Source organism: Neolamprologus multifasciatus, chromosome 18 (genome assembly GCF_963576455.1).
Source record: "Neolamprologus multifasciatus chromosome 18, fNeoMul1.2, whole genome shotgun sequence".
Taxonomy (NCBI): Eukaryota; Metazoa; Chordata; class Actinopteri; order Cichliformes; family Cichlidae; genus Neolamprologus; species Neolamprologus multifasciatus.
The window spans coordinates 17,123,742-17,143,932 of NC_140456.1; the positions used below are offsets into that span (position 1 = coordinate 17,123,742).

The window sequence follows — 20,191 nt, forward strand, 5'->3', positions numbered from 1 at the left end:
TCTGTTTTTGTAACATGTAACATGCCCTCTTTTCATAATTTGTTTGTTGTTTACTTTAGCGTTTATCTTTTCAGTTGTTCTGATTGTACTGATTGTGTCGCAATCTAGTTTTTAATGTTTATATGCGCCTTTATGTTAAATTTCTTTAAATGTAAATGGAAGAAGATTGTGAGCTATTCAGGGCAGAGCTTATGTGAATCATAACGAAAACCTCATTATAAAATATTAACAAAAGGAAAACCTAAATAAAGACACTACCCTGCCATTACCACACACACACACACACACACAATAAAAAAAAGATTAAAAAAACGATAATAAAATATTACACTGTTAAAGATTAGATTTTTGAACATAAGTGTAGAGTTGTAGAAAGTCCTAAAATGTTTATTCATCGTTAAAATAACCAAACACATTTTAAGAGAGACATGATATGGTAACAGCATAGCAGCAGTGATGCTAATTCAGTGCGTTTCAGTTTTACTTTTATATAGTACAATATTACATACAGACGTCCACATGGCTTCACAGGCATAACAAACGATATCAGATTTGATATCATCTTTAAACAGTTTCTTTTAAAACAGATTTGCATGTTAGTTTATAAATTCAGTGGCTTATGTTTTAATGGTCACATATTTTTTAATTTCAAAATAACTCTCCAAAGTGCGTTCCAAGATGGCTGCTGAGTGGTGTTTAAAAGTATCGCTTTCGGTGGGATTCTTGGAAAATAGGTTACTGAAGTAGGGTTGTTGTGTCTATAATCGCCTAAAAACATAAAAAAATAAAATTTGAATTTTAAATTAATCCCACCTTTGAGAAAAATGATGTGTTTTAAAAAAATAAAAAAGTACCTAATTTCACATGAATCGTAGGAGACCTCCCCGTGCAGCTAAACAGCTGCTGCTCTTGAACATAACTCGCCCTTCCCCAGCGTACAGGCCCCCTTGTTGCTAAGCAACCTTCGAAGAAGATTGACAGCAACTTCAGTTGATTCATTTGAAGAAAACTTTAAAGAAGGGGCAAGTTGTATTTGTTGCTGGTCAGCTGCGAGGTGTTTAATTCAGAAGAGCAGTATCACAGTTTAAGACAGTTCTCTGATGGCTGCCAGCCAGAAGCGTATTAATACAAGTAAGTTGATAGCCATTCATTTTTCCGCTTTCACTTTGTGCCATGACAACGACCTCCCCTAGCTCATTAATTTGTCATTAGCCCAGTTAATTAAACGTTAACTTAACGTTAGCTAAAAGAGCTGCATCCGGAGATGAGTGAAGGTATCAACTTGCAGTTAGCGCAACTTTGACCCGAAGTTCAACGACAGGAATTAAATCTATTATAACCCGAGTGACAGAAATATTTAGCTACCAATTATATATTTTGGTTTTTTGGAGCTAAAGATCCAGGTTTAGATTAGACAATGAAGGTTAACTGATGTCTCTCCCGCTTTTACAGTGCGCTGAAAAGTTGCTTTAGAGTCAGCGATGTGTTCTTTTTAATACATTTTGGGGAAGTTGCAGCAATGCCGGACATGGAACCCCTCAGATTCCCATCCAGGGAAGGACGACCAAGTCAACAAGGTGAGAAGAGAAGCGATGCACCTGCAAATAAATCCACTTTAACTCTACACACTCTGTTACAACAAGCAGTCTAAATTAATAACGTTGTGGATGTGTTTTTTTTTTAGGCTAACACCCTGTTTAAATGTAGAGGCTTGTTATGTGTTAGGCAGTCTTCCAGGCAGTGCTTAAGCATCTGCACCACACAGAGCTATTAAAATGCTGAGTAAATGTAATGATATTTAATGATGTTGAAGAAATATCACTATCTAACATCATTGGCAAAAATGGCACTGCAAGTGAGGCTCACATGGGCCTCCTCTGTGGCTATAATACACCCTGCCAGTATGATTTAGAGCTAATTCAGCCCACCACTGACATATTGCCTTAGCACCTTCCTACCCAACTTCAGAGTGTATTATTCATCTCAGCTATTCAGCAGCAGATGGTCTTCTTTTTAGTTTTTCCCTTTTTTCCCCAGTCTCTTTACTTAGTCTGAGCTACTTCACTCAGAAGCTGTTCTGGAAGCATCATGATAAGATAACTGGTCTCAGTCACGTGGAAAAGGTTGCAGATGTCACTGTCTCTGTCTTTTTGTTGTTGAGACGAGTTTGCAAACTCCTCGAGGGCATGCACTTTCTCCTGTGAAGCATAGGTAAGGTTGGTCAGTGTCCGTGTTACCTTACTTAATAGACGTCTTTGGATTTTCTTGCTGTTTTTGGCTTTTAATAACAAAAATGTATTTTATGCTTGACTAAATTAAACCCCAATTAAAAAAATATTTCCTCTGGTGGACAGCTAATGTCAGGGTTTGGCTTTGTTGTGCTTTGGATTCTTGTTTAGTATTTATTGAGATTTTGGTTCTTGTTTTGATTAGACCCTTGTTTTTGTAATGTGTTTATTCGTTCTCTGTGTTCTATTGTTTTCCCCCTCACTCCTCATTGTGATTATTATTATTATCATTATTTTTGATTACTATTGAAGGTTTGCCTTTTCACTGGGTCTTACATCATGCTTTTGGGTCTTTTCTACACCATACAACCTGACTAAAGCCAATTTTCTCTTTATACATAGGAAAAACCCTAGGGGCAGTTGTTGTTGCATATGGGCTTCACCTGTTTATCACATCTAAAGGACTGGAACCACAATCCAGCTATGATTTTCAGCCTACATTGGTGCTTGTGTGCCCCGAAGGTTAACAAGAAAAGGTCTGCTATAGTTCACCTGTTTGACTGGGTGACCCACATGCTGAAAGCCTGCAGGGGCCTGGGTTTAAGTCTGCCCTGCACCACTTCCCCTTGCTCTCAACCCTACTTTCCTGTTTGATCTTTACTAACATTAAAAAAAATTATAGGCTAAGAAGAAAAGATCTAACAGGTTCTATCAGATCAAGGAGAGCTCAGAAACTGTCTTGGTCTGCTCAGACTTGACCTAAGTGATACAAACTAATGGATGAGACCAACCAGTGGAGATTTTAACTCCTCCCCCAAAAGTGCGACCCTGTGAGTTTTTGTCCATGGCATCACTGTACTCCCCTTTTTTCCCTCTTCTCTTTCCACTCTTTACTCACTGACTGGTCACAGCATCTTCCTGAGAACGGTTATCCTTGAAATCTCATCCTGTTAAAAGCGAGTTCTTACTCCCCTCTGTCACCAAGTGCTTGCTGATAGGGGATCATCTGATCACTCTAATTGGCTAATTAGCTATTTTACACAACCGTTGCATAATTACAGAGTCAAAGAGCCTTGGGCAGTAAATGTTGTTGTTGTGGTCATGAAAAATGTTTTGTATTGAGAAAATGCTTTAGGTTTTAAAAGTAAAGAGAGCGTGCTTTCAAAAAAGGCCACAAATACTTTTCACTTCAAAGTGCAGTAAATAGGATGACTGCCTTTAATACAACATACAGGTTGCACACAGTTGGCCTTTACTGAGATCAAGATTATTTAATACAAGTACTCACAGACTCTGAAAGAATAGTGTATTTAATAGGCTTAAAAAAAAGAAAAGAAACTTTCACTTTTATTTAAGCAGATTTCTGTGAAATGTTTTTCAGATTAAAAATAAGTAAATAATTGTGAACTAAACTGGGACAGTCTGGAATTGGAAGTGAATTTGGACTTCTGTGGAGATGTAAAGGAAAAGTAAAGGGAAAAGGCTGTGCAGAAAACCAAAGCAGCAGACATCACAGTCACTGTTTTATTTCAGTTATATTGTTTTAAAAATGGGATGAACTGGTGCCACAGTTCTTTGAATTTAGGGCATCTTGTTGTCTATTGTCTCTTCATATAATCCTAGACTAACTTGATAATGTTAAAGTTTGCTATCTTACTGACTCTTTGGTCTTCTAGTGCCTTCTGCTGATGCACTGAACTCAGCCAGGAGAAAATAAGATATAAATAAGAATATAAACATTTACAATTCAATCTTAGCTGCGCTTATGCACGGTATACCAAAAATGAATGAATGTTTCCTAGAAAGTGTAACTCTTTTCTTTCTGTGACTGCTAATTAATCACTGATTAAAACTAAGTCCCAGCGTCACAGAAACATTCGAGCCTACACTGTGCTGTTGTAACAGACACCAGGATACATTTTTACATATAGTGTAGTCAAGTGAATTTACTGTATGTTTGGAATGAATTTGTAGTAACGCTGTATGTTAAGAGGCAGTGTGCAGGCTAATTTTTAAAAACAGCATCACTTTAGTCTTTATTCATCTGAACTAGCTTATCAAAAGTCTTTCTTTAATACTTGTGCAGGTTCGTAAACTGCACCGCTTTGTGACAGCCAGATGGCGTCCTTTCACCACCAAGATTTGCACCCTTTGGTTTGTGTTGAGACGCTGAAAGGACTTCTCTGTTCTCTCACTGATGCTCCCAGTATTTTGCAGTCTGTAAAACTAGAATCAAAGTGCAAGTAAAGAAACACACAACAGCTTTCACAGCCAAATAAATTTTATTAATTACTTTTCCAAAATTAATTAATTCATTTGAGCGAGTGTTTGCTTCAAATAAACAGAGTCTATTCGTAAAGAAAAAGAGATAAACTGTGTTGTAGCTATTTAATATTTAATATATAGTGTATGGATTGTAGATGTGGTTGGCCTTTTACTGACCGTATGCTGTTTTATCTGTCTCAAGATCAAGTAGATCTTCAAGCTGTTTGCTCTGGTAGACGTCGCACCTGTGCTTTGCTCAACAGTCCTTCACCATGGGTCAACAGTATTATCTACCACATCCAAGAGATGAAGATGACAGTGGAAAACAGGTGTCAGCAGGTAAAATAATGGCATCGAGTGGTCCAACAGGTGGGAGATTGTAACACAAATATCCTGATAGTTATTAAAAGAAACTGAAAGATGCATTTTCCCTTTCATTTTGTGGCAGTCTGGAAGATATCAATCACAAGCTAAATACAGCAAAACTTTAAGGTGAAGTATTTCATTATTTTTAAATATGAAATGAAATACAAAATGAAATGAAGTATGAAATGTGACATGAGGTCAACTTGTTTTGTCAGATTTCAATCCAGAGACTCAGATTCTGACTCTGTGATGTCTACAGATTTGTATGTTGAAGGCTTTGCAATTTGTGCAAGAGGTAAATGTGTAGATTAGATAGCTTTGGGAATCTGACTTTACATATTTATTGTTGTATTGTTTGTGTAGTTGAAATATAAGTTTTCTGTTCCATAGAAAGTTGTCCATTATCTCCACTACTGAAGAAAATAAATGATGTCCTCAGCGAGGTTGTGTATCTGATTGAGCGGCTGGAGGCTGATCGGCAGCATGCAGAGGAAGCCCTGCTTAAAGAGAAAAAAAGGAAGAGGTTTTTGGAGAGCAAAGTGGACAGTATTTCACTGTGGAGGCAAAAAGAGCATGCTTATGTTGTGCAGAAAGGTCAGTGACCATGAGGTGTCACATCCTCATAGAACTGCTTGCTGCTTCTTGTGATGTAGCCGATTTTTTTCTTCTTCTTAAACTCACTGAGTAAGCTTTTTAATTCATTTTTGACTATTACACTTTTAGAACACGAGGCTTGCATTAGAGATATCACTGAATTAAAGTGGCAGCTGAAAGTGGAAAGAGAGAAACTTGACCAAGCCCGAGAGAAACTGTCACACACCGAGGGGTTGAATCGGCGCCTACGCAAGGACATCAGTTTTGCCAAAAAACAAGTTCCAATTGTGAAGGAAAAAATCGACCTCCAGAAAGACCTCGTAAACGAGATCGATGCTAAACAAGCGGAGGTAGGCTGTAATAGGATTTATTTGTACTTTCAAACAAACATCTGCACATTTTCAATATGCAATATTGGTAGAAGATTAAGATTCGTGGAGTTATTTTCCCAAGAATTCTACAAATGTGTTGTTAACACAGCACAAATATGTGAAAGTACAAAATCCAGGCAAGATTAATGTGCTTTTATGTTACACTTCAGAATGAAAAATAACAACTGAGTTGCATTTTGGGTGATTTTATTGATCGTGTTTAGTCACTGGAACTTGGGTTTGCAACTGTAGTTTACAGGTGTGGAAGGGTAAAGTTTTTTTCATTAATTTTGACTACTACAGTATAAGAACACTTGTCATATTCTGGGTGTTCATGTAAAATCTAAAAAGTTGCACCATGATTCCAGCTTTTGTAGCTCACTTTCAGTAGCCTGTGAGTTCTTCTGTATTTCTATTTGTGATTCACAAATAGGGAAACGCTCTGGGTTGCATGCTTGTTGATGTATTTATCCACTTTCTATATAAAATGAAATTTTAATTTGTTAGTGATATTCCTTATCCTCAAAGAGTGAATCATGTTCATTTACATTTTCCACTTGCCACTTTCTATAGTTTATGATTGAATTAAACAGTGCGACCAAATTCAACCTAATCTGTGCTTAAAGCCTAGTGCTTATGTGCAGATGTGCTTTTACTTTGTGCAGAAAGGAAATGATTGGATGACAAAAAGTTTCAATATGTAAAAGCCCTTCTAAGTGTGCAGTCAGGCTTTTAGCAGTGGATCCTGTAGGCAAAAGACTCACAGTATGATTTCATAACAGTTTCATGTTTTCTTTTATTGTATATAAATGTGTGAAATTCGTCATGAAACATATTTCTGAAAAATACTAATCCCATGACTCACGCTCTTCTTTAGGCTAATGACGTTTGCTCAGAAATACAGCATGATCTCCTGTTAGCCCAGAATAGGTTTAAAAACATGGAGCTGGCTGCTAAAAAAGAGAAGATATCAGCAGACCAAGAGCTACTGGCACTGAAGAATACTCTGGCAAAAAAACTGTGAGTATCCACTGAAACACACTAGAAACACATTAGAATAGATCTTCAATTAAAAGTCTTCATTTCAAAGTCACTTTTATTCTTATAGTTTTAACCTTTTTTATTGAATGTAATTATCTTTCTATGATTTAATTATTTTTTTTAATGTTTATTAAATTATGGGCGTCTGTCTGAGAAGTTGAGAATACTTTATGGGATACCCCAGGGTTCTGTTTGGTCCTAAATGTTTTCTCCCAGGGCTATTTGCTGATGATACCAAACTTTCCAGCTAAATATTTAAATGACTATAAATAATATATAAATATTTTAAAAAATACCTTCGGTTTGAGGCTAAAATATCTTTACACTGAGTTTAAACTCTTCAGGTACGACATACATATTGTTCGTGCCTTCATTTTTAGCCATGTTTAAAAAAGATTTCATATCCAGATATATTCTTTTCATTTGCCTTAATGTCATATAGCTAAACATATTTTGAACCTTGTGGTTATTCTAGGTTCATCTTTGTTTTGTACATATATAAATTATTTTCATGGGAAAATAATATTGATGTCCTGATACACTAAAATAATTATATGATACTTATACACATATATAGAATCATATATAACTGATTTTTTGAATGAGGGCATATTTCTAGACAAAATTGTGTTTTATTTTTTTTTCCAGGGAAAGTTTAAATCAGTTGAAGATGATGGATGATGGTCTACATGATGAAATAAAGGATGCTGAAAAGACCATTGCTCTTGCAGAAGAGAAGTGTGCACTTATGACTCAGTGTATCCCTGAGATGATGGAGCTAGAGAAAACTGAAACTGACACAGTAAGTCACACAGTCCATATTAATACTAATTATTAGCACTTAGGAGTAATGATATTAATGTTTTTCCCCCTGTTGTTTGTTGAACTTTTTTTATAGATTGCACAGTTAAATGTTCAAATTGAGGGTGAAATACATACGAATAAGAAGTTACAAGAAAAACTAATTTCCCTGCAAGAAGATATTGCGAAAACTGTAAGTAGAACCACAAAAATGTTACAAAGTCACGAATACTCTGCACATCTCCTCATCATTTAAGAGGCCCTATTGCTACCTATGTTTGTCATAATGGCTCACTTGGTAAGACTGTATGCAGTGTTAGCCACAGAATTATCTGCATTGTCCCTAAACCCTAGCATAAAAAATGAATCTAAAAACTGAAATCAGTGCAAGTGGAAGCAAATGGACAGTGTAAAGTTTATAGTCTAAGAAGTTTGAAATCGGTTAAAATTCTGAGTTCCCCAAGCTTTTGAGGCTCTACTAGTAAGGAAGGTGCATGATTTTCCTTTTTATAGTATAAGCTAGTATCACCAAACCTAAAAAAAAGCCACCAGCTCCTCTATAGCCATTCCTATAGAAGTTATGTGGATGTTTTTCCATAAATGCAATTATCCTTCAGAGTCAATGAGCAATGACTGTTACAGAGTGATACGTCTTATATATTTCCAGTAGAAAAGCAGGAAAAGCAGTTTCCTTTAACACATTCAGACAAACTCTTCCAGAATCTTTGTCACTTTGTACGCTGCCATTAAAAATGAATAGTGTGCTCCTTTTTTTCTCTGCAATTGAAACAAATATCAAGAACATTTCACTTAAAACCATGAGTATAAAATAAGTTTGCGTTAACACTGGTCCATGAAGTTTGTCTTTCCATGTTATCCACAGAAACTGAATGCGGAAGCAGAAGTCTCCCGCATAGAAGAACAACTCGAATCAAAATGCAAAACTTTTGCAGCTCTCCGTAAAGAAAACATGCAGTATGAACAGAGTGTGGAAAACTACAAGACAAAAATTTTGGAGAGGTACCATGGAAAAGCCAGAACATGCATCACCTTTTCATAAATATCATTACTGTGTACAGTAGTCCTCGTGTGTGTATGACGTTACTTCACTGGGTGATTTTTGGTAGCGAGAAAGCAGTGAAGCAGATGTGTGAGGAGAGGAAACAGATGCTCCAGAAAATCAGTGACAATGACGAGAAGTGGGAAAGGGCCGAGGAAGAAGTGACCCAAGTTTTTTCCCGGCACAGTGTCACTCAGGCTGAGCTCAAAGAACAAGAGCAGCTAACCTTCCTAGAGAAAGCGAGGGCCAGGGTCAGTGGCAACATATGTATATTGCTCATGAGTTACAGTGTAAAATGTGAGACCACATCCTTTTTGTATGCTCTTTCTGTGCTCTACAGACAGAGATTGAAAACCTGAGGAAAGACCTGACAGGTCAGAGGACTACCCTGGAACAACTTAAGGTATATTTATGAGGTGTTTCAGATGTAAAGTTTAGTCAGTTTGATCGACTTTGTGTATTCCCATTTCCTGGTGTTGTTTACACCTGTTGAGGTCAGTGTGATGACATTCTGGCTTTCATGTTTCTATTCCATCAGACTCAGTGTGTAGATCTCGACGAACAGCTTAAACAACAGCAAAGGAAATCAACGCTGAGGAATCAGCAACTTCAGAAAGAATTTGAAGATGCATCCTCAGTGACAAAAGCCCTGGAGACAAAAATGGAGGTAGCAGAATAACTTTATAATAGTTGAGGAACATTTCAAAAGTTTAAGCAGGTACATTTTTAACTATTCTTTTTTAAAAATAGGAAATTAAAAAAATGAAAGACAATTTAGAAAGGATTTCATGTGAACACAGGAAGACATTAATCAACCTTAAGAATGAGAAAGACCTCCAATGCGATCATCTGAAAGCTGCTCAGGTAAGAAGGACAAGGGTATGAAGCAGGTTGCTAAGTCAGGTTTACTCTGTAAAGCTCATTGAGGCCAAAGCTATACATGGCTATTTATCTAAACAATCTCTTTCTTTGAACAAAATAGGGTTTAGACTTTTGTAAATTCATGCACCTCTTTGTTTACAGGATTTACACAGCGCTGCTGTACAGAAATACGATGACACTGTGGGAAGGATCAGTGACCTTATGAATAAAAGTGAGGAATACCGGGATGCTTCAGATAAAATCGAAAAAATAGCTGAAAACATCCCAGAAGTCATAGCAGAACTTCAGTAAGTTGTGCTAGGTGTAATAGCTTAGAGTGAGGAAAGGAAGAAAAAAGGCTAATATAAAACCTCCTTAGTACTTTGACTTAAATGCTCGAAAATTGTGCAACCTTTAAAAAAAAAACATAATTATTGCAATTATTTAGCTTTATGCGATTTGATGTGTTTGATTTCTCCTTCCAGGAGTGTTTTTGATGTGCTGGAGTTCAGAAACAAATCAGCTGCTCTCATTACGAGCACCTTGCAGTTTGATATTAATAACTGCCAACAACGAACACAGCGATCCATGCAGACACACACCGCTCATGTTACAGCAAGAAAAAAGCAAATGGAAGACATCAAGGTAAAAAAAAAAAAAAGAAAGAAAAATGTTTTTCTCAATAACTCTCTGTTAATACATGACTTTTGTGTCAAATACTGTGAAATCAGAGACAAGCTGTAGAAAACATCTCATTGCTTATTTGTTTATGGATTAGTGTCAGCACATTGCTTGTCACAATACTTCCCTTAAGATACAGAGAAAAGAGCTGTGTGCAATTAAAATTACAAGCCACGGTCAATCTCGTTTAAGTGCTTTTTCCGCAAATGACAACTCACTGTTGTTATAGTCTTTTGTCTGGACGAATTTGATGATGCATGTCGTGGAGAGATGCGGTGTTCTTTTTTGTTACCTGTAGGCCAACATTTTCAAGAGCAGTTTGAATGTAAGCCCGCAGTTCACTACATCAAATAAGCATATAATCTGGACCTTGCTATATTTATGTCTGAAAATAAAATGTGACTCTGCTGTGCACAAAATGGCAAGCATTTGAACACTCCTTTGTAAGAGAAACCCCTATTTATTGTAAGGTTTTCATCTGCAGGATTATCAGCCCCAGCCAGAGCCTCTTTGCTGATGGGGGTTTCACATGGCTTATCTAATGTGAAATCGCCATGTGGTATATAGTTTCATTAAACGGTGATCAAGAATGCATTAGTTCAAAACAAGAAAAGGCAATGGAGCTTAAGCCGCCATGCATCCAAGTGCAGCAACTTTAAAGAAGTTGTTGGCGTGAGACAATTTAAGAATTAGAAGTCTTCCTCATAGACACAACTCCCATTAGCCAGATAAAAGTTAGTCATGCAAAAAAGGGTTTAGCCTTTTTCACTTGACAAAATAAGATGATATAACAACAATACTTCTCACTAAATAAAAAGATCAGAGACAAGACTGAGGTTCTAAGGAAATTGGTCACTAATCATCGGGACCAATATGAAACATGCATAATGTGTACAGTGGCAAAACATCACGGGGCGCGTGTGCATTCAGAAATCACAGTGCATGAAGCAGAATGATAGAAACCTTTATAAATGAGTTTTTTTTTAAAAAAAAAAGTGACCCCATCCCCCCCCCGTTCTTCAGAAACCGATGCAGGTTAGTACAACTAAAAGCTGCTGGAAGCATATGTGGTCGTTTTTGAGTATGTGGTTGTTGCACACGCAGGGTACATCAAGCTGAAATAGGTTAACTGGTTAGAAATCTGTGGTGATTCTCTATTCAAAGCACACTGCACACACATGGAAGGCACCTATTTTTTTGATTTGATCAGGGCTTGTCGTCTGTCGAGGACAAAGTAAACAATGCAAACTGCCGACGCTATCAGTTTCTTATGGGCAATGAAGTGTAATTTGTTCCATTTACACTTCACAACAGCATCAGATGGGCTTTGTCAGTGCTGCATGGAGTAATTAAACCTGAAATCAATAGCAGGCATTTGTCATGTTTACAGCCCCTCTTTCTGCTGGGTTAAACTCATCACTTTAGTGCTGTTCTGTTTTACTGCAGAGACACACTTCATTATGTCTGCAGGTAGAGTTGAGATATTCACACCCTTATCCAGTACTCAGGAAACATTGTTCAAATGAAAAAGGGACATGCAGAGAGACGCATCCTCACTGTGATTTATTTGCTTGATTTCCCAGAAAAGCGTACGGCGCTGTATGGCCACTGTTTATGTCGCCTTATTTAACAACACAATTACAAACTGCCTATCGTACTATATACACACACACACACACGAAGCAGGTCAGTGGTGCAGCTTCTAAATGGTCAGCAGGGGCTTACTGTACAGCACTCAAAGTGCTCTATATTATATCTTGCTTCACTATATCTATATATAATCTTTTTTTCTGTAGAGCTGTGAGAGTCTCTTAAACAGAATCAGTATAATTATTCAGTATCTATTTTGTATATGTAATGATGCTGCCAGTTCTCCTACAAGCAATCTGATGAATTAGCCCTACCGATACTTTGCATTTTTGTAAATTACTGTCAACAGTTGGGGGTGAAACACCATATTGGTGTCGGTGTTGATACCACCCTTATGAGTCAGTATAAGTATCACCCACTATGTAACTGCTCAAGTTTTATTGGTTAGTTTCACTATAATCTGTGGTTAAGTTGTTACATCAAAATAATTCCTGACTCCCACTGGAGTAAGGTATGCAGACTTAAGAAAACAAACAAACCAAGAAACTAGTATTGGGCAACTATCCAATACTGACACACAATCAATGTTTTAGATGGCAAAATGTTGACGATGTAGTGCAGGTATGTCACAGTAGTTATAATACTGGTCTGCAGTATACTGTATGCTAATTTTGGGGGGAACTATTTCATAGTTACTGTAAACACTTAATATTTGATCCTGAACTTTTTTGCTCATGCTCTTTCAGGAAGCACTTAAAATTGCACTAAAGGAAAACAAACAGCTGGCAAGCCAGTATGAAGACCTTAGGAAGATTCTCATGGAGGCCAAACAGGAGTCTGTGTCTGCACTGAGTGAGAAAAACAGTGCACATAAATCTTTTCATTACTACACACAGGTACATTTTCTATAACCTAGAGTTGAATTTGCTATCTGTTCCCCTCCTTCTTCTGTCACTGTTGTTTCATGACCTAAGACCTTTGCCTTATGTTCCTTCATGTTTTATTTGGTGGTATCCTACTTTGCACCAGACACCACTTCTTTGCATATAGGCAGTAATTTTAAGGTTTTAGTTTGGCAACCAGTAAGGAGGTTACTGCAGCAGTCTAATAATGAGATAACTCGAGTGGAGGAGGATGATGGATGTGACATAATGTAATGATAGTTTTTCCAGCAAGGGGAGTAAAGCAAGAGGTTGATGGTACATGTAAATACTATAACTTCAACATTTCCCTGATTATAGTTTTGTAAGGTGGCCAGAGGTGAAAAATCTTATCATCGTCGTGTTACAAATTTGCCCTGCTCACCGCAGTAATTGGTGAAGGATCAGCAGCAAACACGGGTCAGGATCAGACAGTGCTAAAATAGCACTGGTGGTCTGACTAGTTGGGGGAGACAACTCAGCAGCATTTTAGTGTTTAATCTTTATAGATTTTGACACTATTTAACTAGAATAGAATTACACATGACAAGCATAACACTAGAAAGAAGCCACACTGTTCCTGCAATGAAAAATACATATTATTTGTTCCAAAAATGACTAATACCTTTACTTGAGCAATTCCTCATCTAACTGCATGAATGTTATCAAGTGAAAAATGCATGCAAAAATAAAATCCTGTGGACAGGATTTTCCACGCTCATGATCAAAGCCTGATTTTCTTTTACTCCGGATTCAGCCTTCACCATTTTTGTTTGTTTCAACTCCACACATGTACAGCAGCAGCCTCTCGGCTAGTGTTTTATGGCTAAATTTAGTTGTTTTTCTTTTTTATTATTTTGGTATAACAAGCTCATAATCAGCAACGTTTCTGAAATGTAGATGTCGGCCTAACACATTTAATCATTTAATCTGATTTATACAGACACATTCAAATGCATTTCCTTCCTGTTTTAAATTTCCAATTATCCTTATAATGCTTGCATATTGTGTCCCAGTTAGTACATATGTTACACAATGTGAGTGCTCTTAATTGATTTGTTTATAACTGGAGGCAACAAGGTAAATGCATTTAACATTGTCAGGATCATTTGAGAGATCAGTACATTAGCGCAAGTGAGTGAGATGCCAGTCATTTGTGTTTTTCAGAGTCCATAATCTCTTTTATTAAATTTAACTGAGGGGCACAGTGAAACTCATCTCTAAGGTATCACTGAAATATAGTTAGGTATGGTAACTGTGGGCAGTGACACGGTTTTCATCAACCCTAAGCATAAATACTACTTTAACTGTCATGGAGGAATTTATATACCAAGCTTCACCTTTCAGTACTTTTAAAGTAATTGAATAGATGTGCAATATTCTTTTGTTATTTCTTCACAAATTAAGCAGATAAAGGTTTTGGGTAGCCTGTGAAGCAACAATATGAAGTCAAAGGTCTCTTTGTCTCTGAGTACAAGTAAAACAGCCCACTCTTAGGCTGCAAAATAAATTGATCACAGTGATACTGAGAACACTGAGATTGGCCAGGTAAACCGGTTTGGCAAATTCTGAGGAAAAGAAAATACAGTTTAGGAAAAAATGAACAAAGAAAAACAACAGAAGAACATTCATCAGGAGGTAGTTATATAGTTATCCAAGTCTACCATAAAGAGAAGGGCAAGGGCAAATAAAGACTGTTTACCACAAGGTGAAAGCTATTAATCAGCCTCAAGAATACAAAGGCTATATTATACTTAGCCAAAATAAATAAATAAAAGCCAGAGCAGTTCTGCAGCAACATTCACTGGACAGATGAAACCAAGATTAACCTGTACCAGAATATTGTAATGGAACGCTTGGGATAGTTTGTGATCCAGTCATAAAATATCACCTGTAAAACACATTGGAGGCAGTGTGACATATGTGCATGCACGATTTCCAGTAGCACTGGGTCACCAGTGTTTACTGATGACGTCACTGAAGCTAAAAGTATCTGGATTCATTCTAAAGTGGACAGAGCTAAATCCCCCTCAGATTTAGCCAAGTACTGCAGAGCTGGCTTTACAGTGCTTCACAGTAGAGACAGACAGTGATCCAAAGTATACTAAGAAAGCAGCCCAGCAGCTTCTGAAGGTAACTCACTTTACCTCTACTTTGTGGAGCTGCATGTCACTCCCTGAAAACAAAGTAAAAATTTGAAGCCTGGCAAAAAAAAAAAAAAGAAAGAAAAGAAAAAAGTCAGAGTTCAGGCAGTTAATTCATACCAAAGGAGATAAATGTTATCAACAATTATTGAAACCAAAATGTATTTATGTTGATTTGTTAAATTGCATTAACACTAAGTGCTTTGTCCAATGAAATATAGTAAAAAGCAGCTTATGAGCTTAATAATGATTATAAACCTGCATTTTACCATGTGACTGTGGAGGGGGGAAAGTCAAAATTACAATATTTTGCACTTTAACTTTCTTTGCTTTAGCTGTTTTTACATGTATGGCTTTGGATGGACAATGTCGTGGGGAATAACGTCATATTAGCGGTAATCTTTTATATTTGTCTGCATATCTCAGTATATTAAGACATGTTCTGTTATGTAGCAGCTGTCCTGAACACCAAGTGAAGATTGTTTTAGGTTTGCCACTTGAACTACTTCAAATGATGCCGGCTGTCAGCATTATACTGCTAGATCCCAAAATGTTTGGATAGTGGCACAATTTTCACTATTTTGCCCAAATACACCACTGCAGTTCACTAAAAATGACACAATAAAACACAGACTCTAAGCTTTAATTCAAGGTTCAAGTTCTACCTTAAAAGCTGAGAAATGTCCTTTTTTTATATATATAGTCCCATATTTTAAGGGCTTAATCTTATTTCTGTATATAGAGTGAATTGGTACCAACTACCTACCTTTAATAGTAGTCAGCAGTGGAATATAAGTTACTATTCCATTTTATTTTACTTTATATGATCACAATACAATGATCACCGTTCTTTTAGCGTAATGTTGATTCTTTCTTTTTTTATTATTGAATTAATAATATAACAATAATAAAAGAGTCTGTATTCATTAAATGTATTACCATTGTCAGTGAAGACAGGTTAAAGCCTAAATTGGAGAAATTATTAGGCATATAAACGTGTAACTTTCTGAGCTAAATAATCATATTGCTTTAACACCAGTACAGATGCACAAATATTCTAGATTTTAACAATTACAGTCAGTCTCACAACCCAAAATAAAGCACATATGTGGTATGAAAAGTGAATTATATTTATTAACCGACTAATGAAGACTCATTTAATTAATCTAATATTAGAGTTGGTAGTTTTTCTTTTAAAGATAGAAATTTCGTCATGTCAAATGTATTTACATTAGAATGCTCATAAAAAAGTGTAAAGGCATTCAAGTTTTCCTAATTTGCAGTTGTATATTAAAAGATACATGATTAATTAACATCTTATAGCATGTCCCAGCATCTCTGTTATCAATATCCTTTTGAATCTATTGTACATGTAAGCACAGCGTTGTTCATGTAGAGGCTTTCAGCTCCTGGGTTTTAACAGGGTACACCATAAAGAGCATTCTTGTTATTGTCTTTTCTTCAGGAGCTGATGACTGAGCTAATTCGCTTTAGTTTTCAATGCACTGGGGAACACATTGCCAAGCAATGATAAGCTTTGTAGGAAGAGTAGAGAGATGGAGGGGGAAGAAAAGCAATGGCATCTATCAGAATTTAAACCTCTTTGCTTGAAACTGTGTTCAAATAATAAAGCAAGCAGCATGTCTTTCCAAGAGACTAGGAATAATTTCTGGTTTCAGTGGGGGGTTCATGACTCTGTGTGTATGTGTAAAATATGTCTTGAGGGGATTGGTATAAAGTTAAACTGGGTGAAGTAGAAATATTTTACTCATCAGCTTTGCAGTCACAGAGTTTGCCTCGGCTAGAACAAAACTGCTGAAGCATTTAGAGAAAATTAACCCCCCATCCTGGCAGCCAGATGTGACTGGATTCTGATGAGTGCACACGAGTGGGCAGAGAAACCAAGAGACTGTGAAATTCCTGTCAGGCCCGTGTACTGCAGAATGGGCTATTGACTGCTTTCTCTATTCCCCTCCATCATTCTTCTTGAACACTGCCATTAATTTCCTCTCCTGCCTTACCAATTCCTTTTCTCTGCCTTCTCTCCCCCTAGCTCTCTTTGTTGCAGAAGAGGATGCACAAAGCTTTGGTGAAATACTTCAAACAACACAGCCTCTACAGCCAGGCTGAACTGGACCGGTGCCAGGCTCTTTCTCAAGAGACCGACTGGAAAATAAAAACAGCCCAGGTATTTGTACATATACATGTAAAACAGGCTGGAAAACTGCACCGACTGTCACCATTCATTTAAATGGCAAATCCTTTTATTCAACTTTCATCCCGGTCTAGGTATTCTACCGGATGGCAGCATATTCTTTTGCATACTACAGTAACTCCATGTTATGCTTGGCATTGTTTGAGCCTCATCCGGCTAGTCAGTTGCCTTGTGTCTTCTTTGCCAAGCAAGAGCAGCCAGGCAAACATCCACTAAGGCTTTGTGCGTCACTGCTATGGCGGAGTTTAAGACACCACTCTTAAAATGCAGTCTGTACATTTACTTATCAGATCACAGACTGATGTGATGGATGATGCGCGTGTGCTACGGTGCCTTCTGGGTGACCCTGTGTCTAAGGCTAGCTCTGCCTCTCTTTTTTGTCTGTATACATGTGTTGTCACATTGCATTAAGATTCGAGCCCGTTTTTGTTTTTTCTTTTTCTACACTTTCCATCTAATTCAGAGTTCATTACAACACATGGAAGATGTCCATGCCTTACAGCTTTTTTTGTGAATAGTATAACCTTCTGTCTGTCTCGCAGAAGAGTTGGAGCATATTCTGCAAGGTTGAAAAGTAAGGATCTTCAATTAGAGGATAATCGGTGTCTAATCTGTGCTGTGATGTGCGATGAGGTCAAAGCGGACAGAGGGACAGTGATGAATCTTTATGAAATGTCCTGTCCAGTATTACTGCAGAGCCAGGTGGCATGCAACCATAGTATGAACTACTTCCCCTTTTTCACTTCCTTTTTACTTAGGCAGTAGGATATCCTAAATCCCTCGACAGCCATATTTGGCAGTTGCAAGCTGTTGTTTTTGTGTAAAATTCTTATTTTGTTTTTGTCGCTTAATTTGATCCAACAACAAATTTAGCAGACACGCTGCAGGCAAAATACGCTCTGATTTTGATTGGAGGCTTTCCAGGAGGGTACCTAGTAAAGCGCTATCAGGTGGTTTCCTTCTCAGTTTCTCCTCCTCTGACTGCTTGACATATTTTTTTTTTCTTTTCGATGGGTTCTGGTCCAGACATTACTGGAAGCAGCCATGTCTCAGCGGCCCAGCCTCAAAAGGCCCCAGCAGATCACAGCTCAAGGCAGGGAGGAGTGGGGCACAGGGGGAGGAGCTATCAGAGAGCTGCAGAGTGTGAAGGACAAAAGAGCTGGTGTATTCAAGCGCACCACACCGTCACCCGTCACAGCTCAGCACAGGGTCCATCAGAGCAGGCAGCACTCACTTTAAACAGGCTCCTGATGAAGAGTCCAGCTCAGACTCTATCCTCCAAAAAGTACACATGGAACAAAAAAAACAAAATAAAGCCCTTTTGAGCTCAACTTTAAATGCCTTATGAGATTACGAGCAGGCATAATCACTTCACCTATCCAAATATTAAAGCCTTCACAATTCCTATAACACAATTAGTATTTCTGACAGGGTCAAAGTTTATCAATATCAACTGGCAGTTTAATAGAAATAAAGGAATCAATAAAACTGACATTGGTTGTAACTGCAGTGAAACCAGGCTGAATCCTGATGAGGCCTGTGCTAATCCATCATGTCCACTTAACCCCACGAGCAGAACATAAGAGAGGTCAGGTTAACGCTTTCACAGTTATAGTGCTGGAATAAGAAGCCAAATGGCAGTTTGTTCAAAAGTAGCTTGAGGGAAGGGAGGCCAAGGAACCCTAGGGTGGGTGTGTAGGAGTGGGTGGGGGAGGGGGGTGTTGTAGGAGTAGGGAGGGTGGGGTGGCGGGCTGTCATCCTGTTACACTCCTGCCAGAACTGGCAGTTCAGCTTTGTGTTCTGCGAGTTTACACTGGGGATGGCATAATTGACAATGGCTAACAGCGGAGAGCAGTGCAGAGCCTTGTTGAATGGCCAGTAATGATTGGAGCAGACGCCCACTGCCCCAGTCCCAGGGGACAGTAATCCAAGATCCTGTTTCTGATATAATTGTTAGTCAGAGAATTTCTGCATGGCTAGGCTGGTTCAGATTCCCAAGCTGGTTGACAGTGCCAGGCAGTTTAATAGAAAAACTGGATGCTGAGGTTTTTAAAACAGAAGAGCACTGAACCTGGACGCGGTTCACCAGGAGCCTCTTGTTCTCCTTCCTGACGAAAAATAAGAACAAGACGGTAACTTTACTCTCGCAGCTGCAGACACGTCAACTGTGTGCGCAGGAGACACATAAAACGAAGATGCTTTATTGGTGCCTTTCTACAAAAGCAGCATTTTCCTAATTAGCCTGTTTTCATTTATTCTGTTTGTGCCTTATTTCAACAGGAGGAGATGTCAGAGGAAAACGAACTTATCTCAGCCTTCCTACAATCCTTGACAGATGACTCTACTACCACTGATGATGCTACGGGGTGAACAAACAAGCCAATCCAGATGCCACTGGATCCAATGAGTAGATGCCTTCAGTTCAAATAGCAGTGTAATTGGACATTCACCTGTACCAGACAACTTACTTACCCTAGCACGCTTCACTATTCCCCCCTCTTTACTTGCAGCAAATCCATAACAATGAAACAGGTGACTTTCATGCTGCTGTCAGGACTGATCTAATTTTAGCTGGGTGAATGATTGCAATTGGCTTTGCCTCATCAGATAATTAATCTATGTCACCATTAATTGGAAAAGAGAATAATTACAGGCAGTGTTGACAGAAATTCTACGCTTCTCCAGATTCCAAGATCTAATTACAACTAGTGAAACCCCATGACCTTAACTAGCACTTAGTACACCTTGGCCACCTTGACCATGCCCATGCGAAGCCCGTCGTCTCTCCAAAGAACCTATTTTTTGTTATTGCAGCCCACACTCTTCTGCTCTCTTCACTCACTGAAAGCTGTCTCCCTCAATCACTTTTCAATATTCAATCTTAATTTTGTGGAAGTTTAGCATTTTCAATGAGCTGGAGATGAATGATTAATGAATAAATTTAAATGCTTCATTTTGTCCATGGATCATTAGTTAAGTCCTTTGTGGGAAGGACCTGAGAAAGAAGTGAAAATTATTGAGACATTAGCCTGGAGCAATCCAGGGGTAAATAGT

The 20,191-nt window shown here is 37.9% G+C and overlaps 1 protein-coding gene across 1 annotated transcript; it reads left to right on the forward strand.

Moving 5' to 3' along the window:
- Positions 1–951: 951 nt before the first annotated feature.
- ccdc178 (coiled-coil domain containing 178) lies at positions 952–20,090 on the forward strand. The gene is given in 21 exon segments (XM_085141361.1): positions 952–1,131; positions 1,512–1,577; positions 4,696–4,832; positions 4,942–4,985; positions 5,075–5,154; positions 5,250–5,453; positions 5,583–5,803; positions 6,702–6,844; positions 7,514–7,667; positions 7,764–7,859; positions 8,550–8,686; positions 8,794–8,977; positions 9,067–9,129; positions 9,265–9,393; positions 9,477–9,590; positions 9,750–9,895; positions 10,073–10,232; positions 12,605–12,754; positions 16,976–17,110; positions 19,418–19,498; positions 19,501–20,090. Coding segments are annotated over 21 exon segments (2,523 nt in total). The 5' UTR covers positions 952–1,100; the 3' UTR covers positions 19,549–20,090.
- The last annotated feature ends 101 nt before the right edge of the window (positions 20,091–20,191 follow it).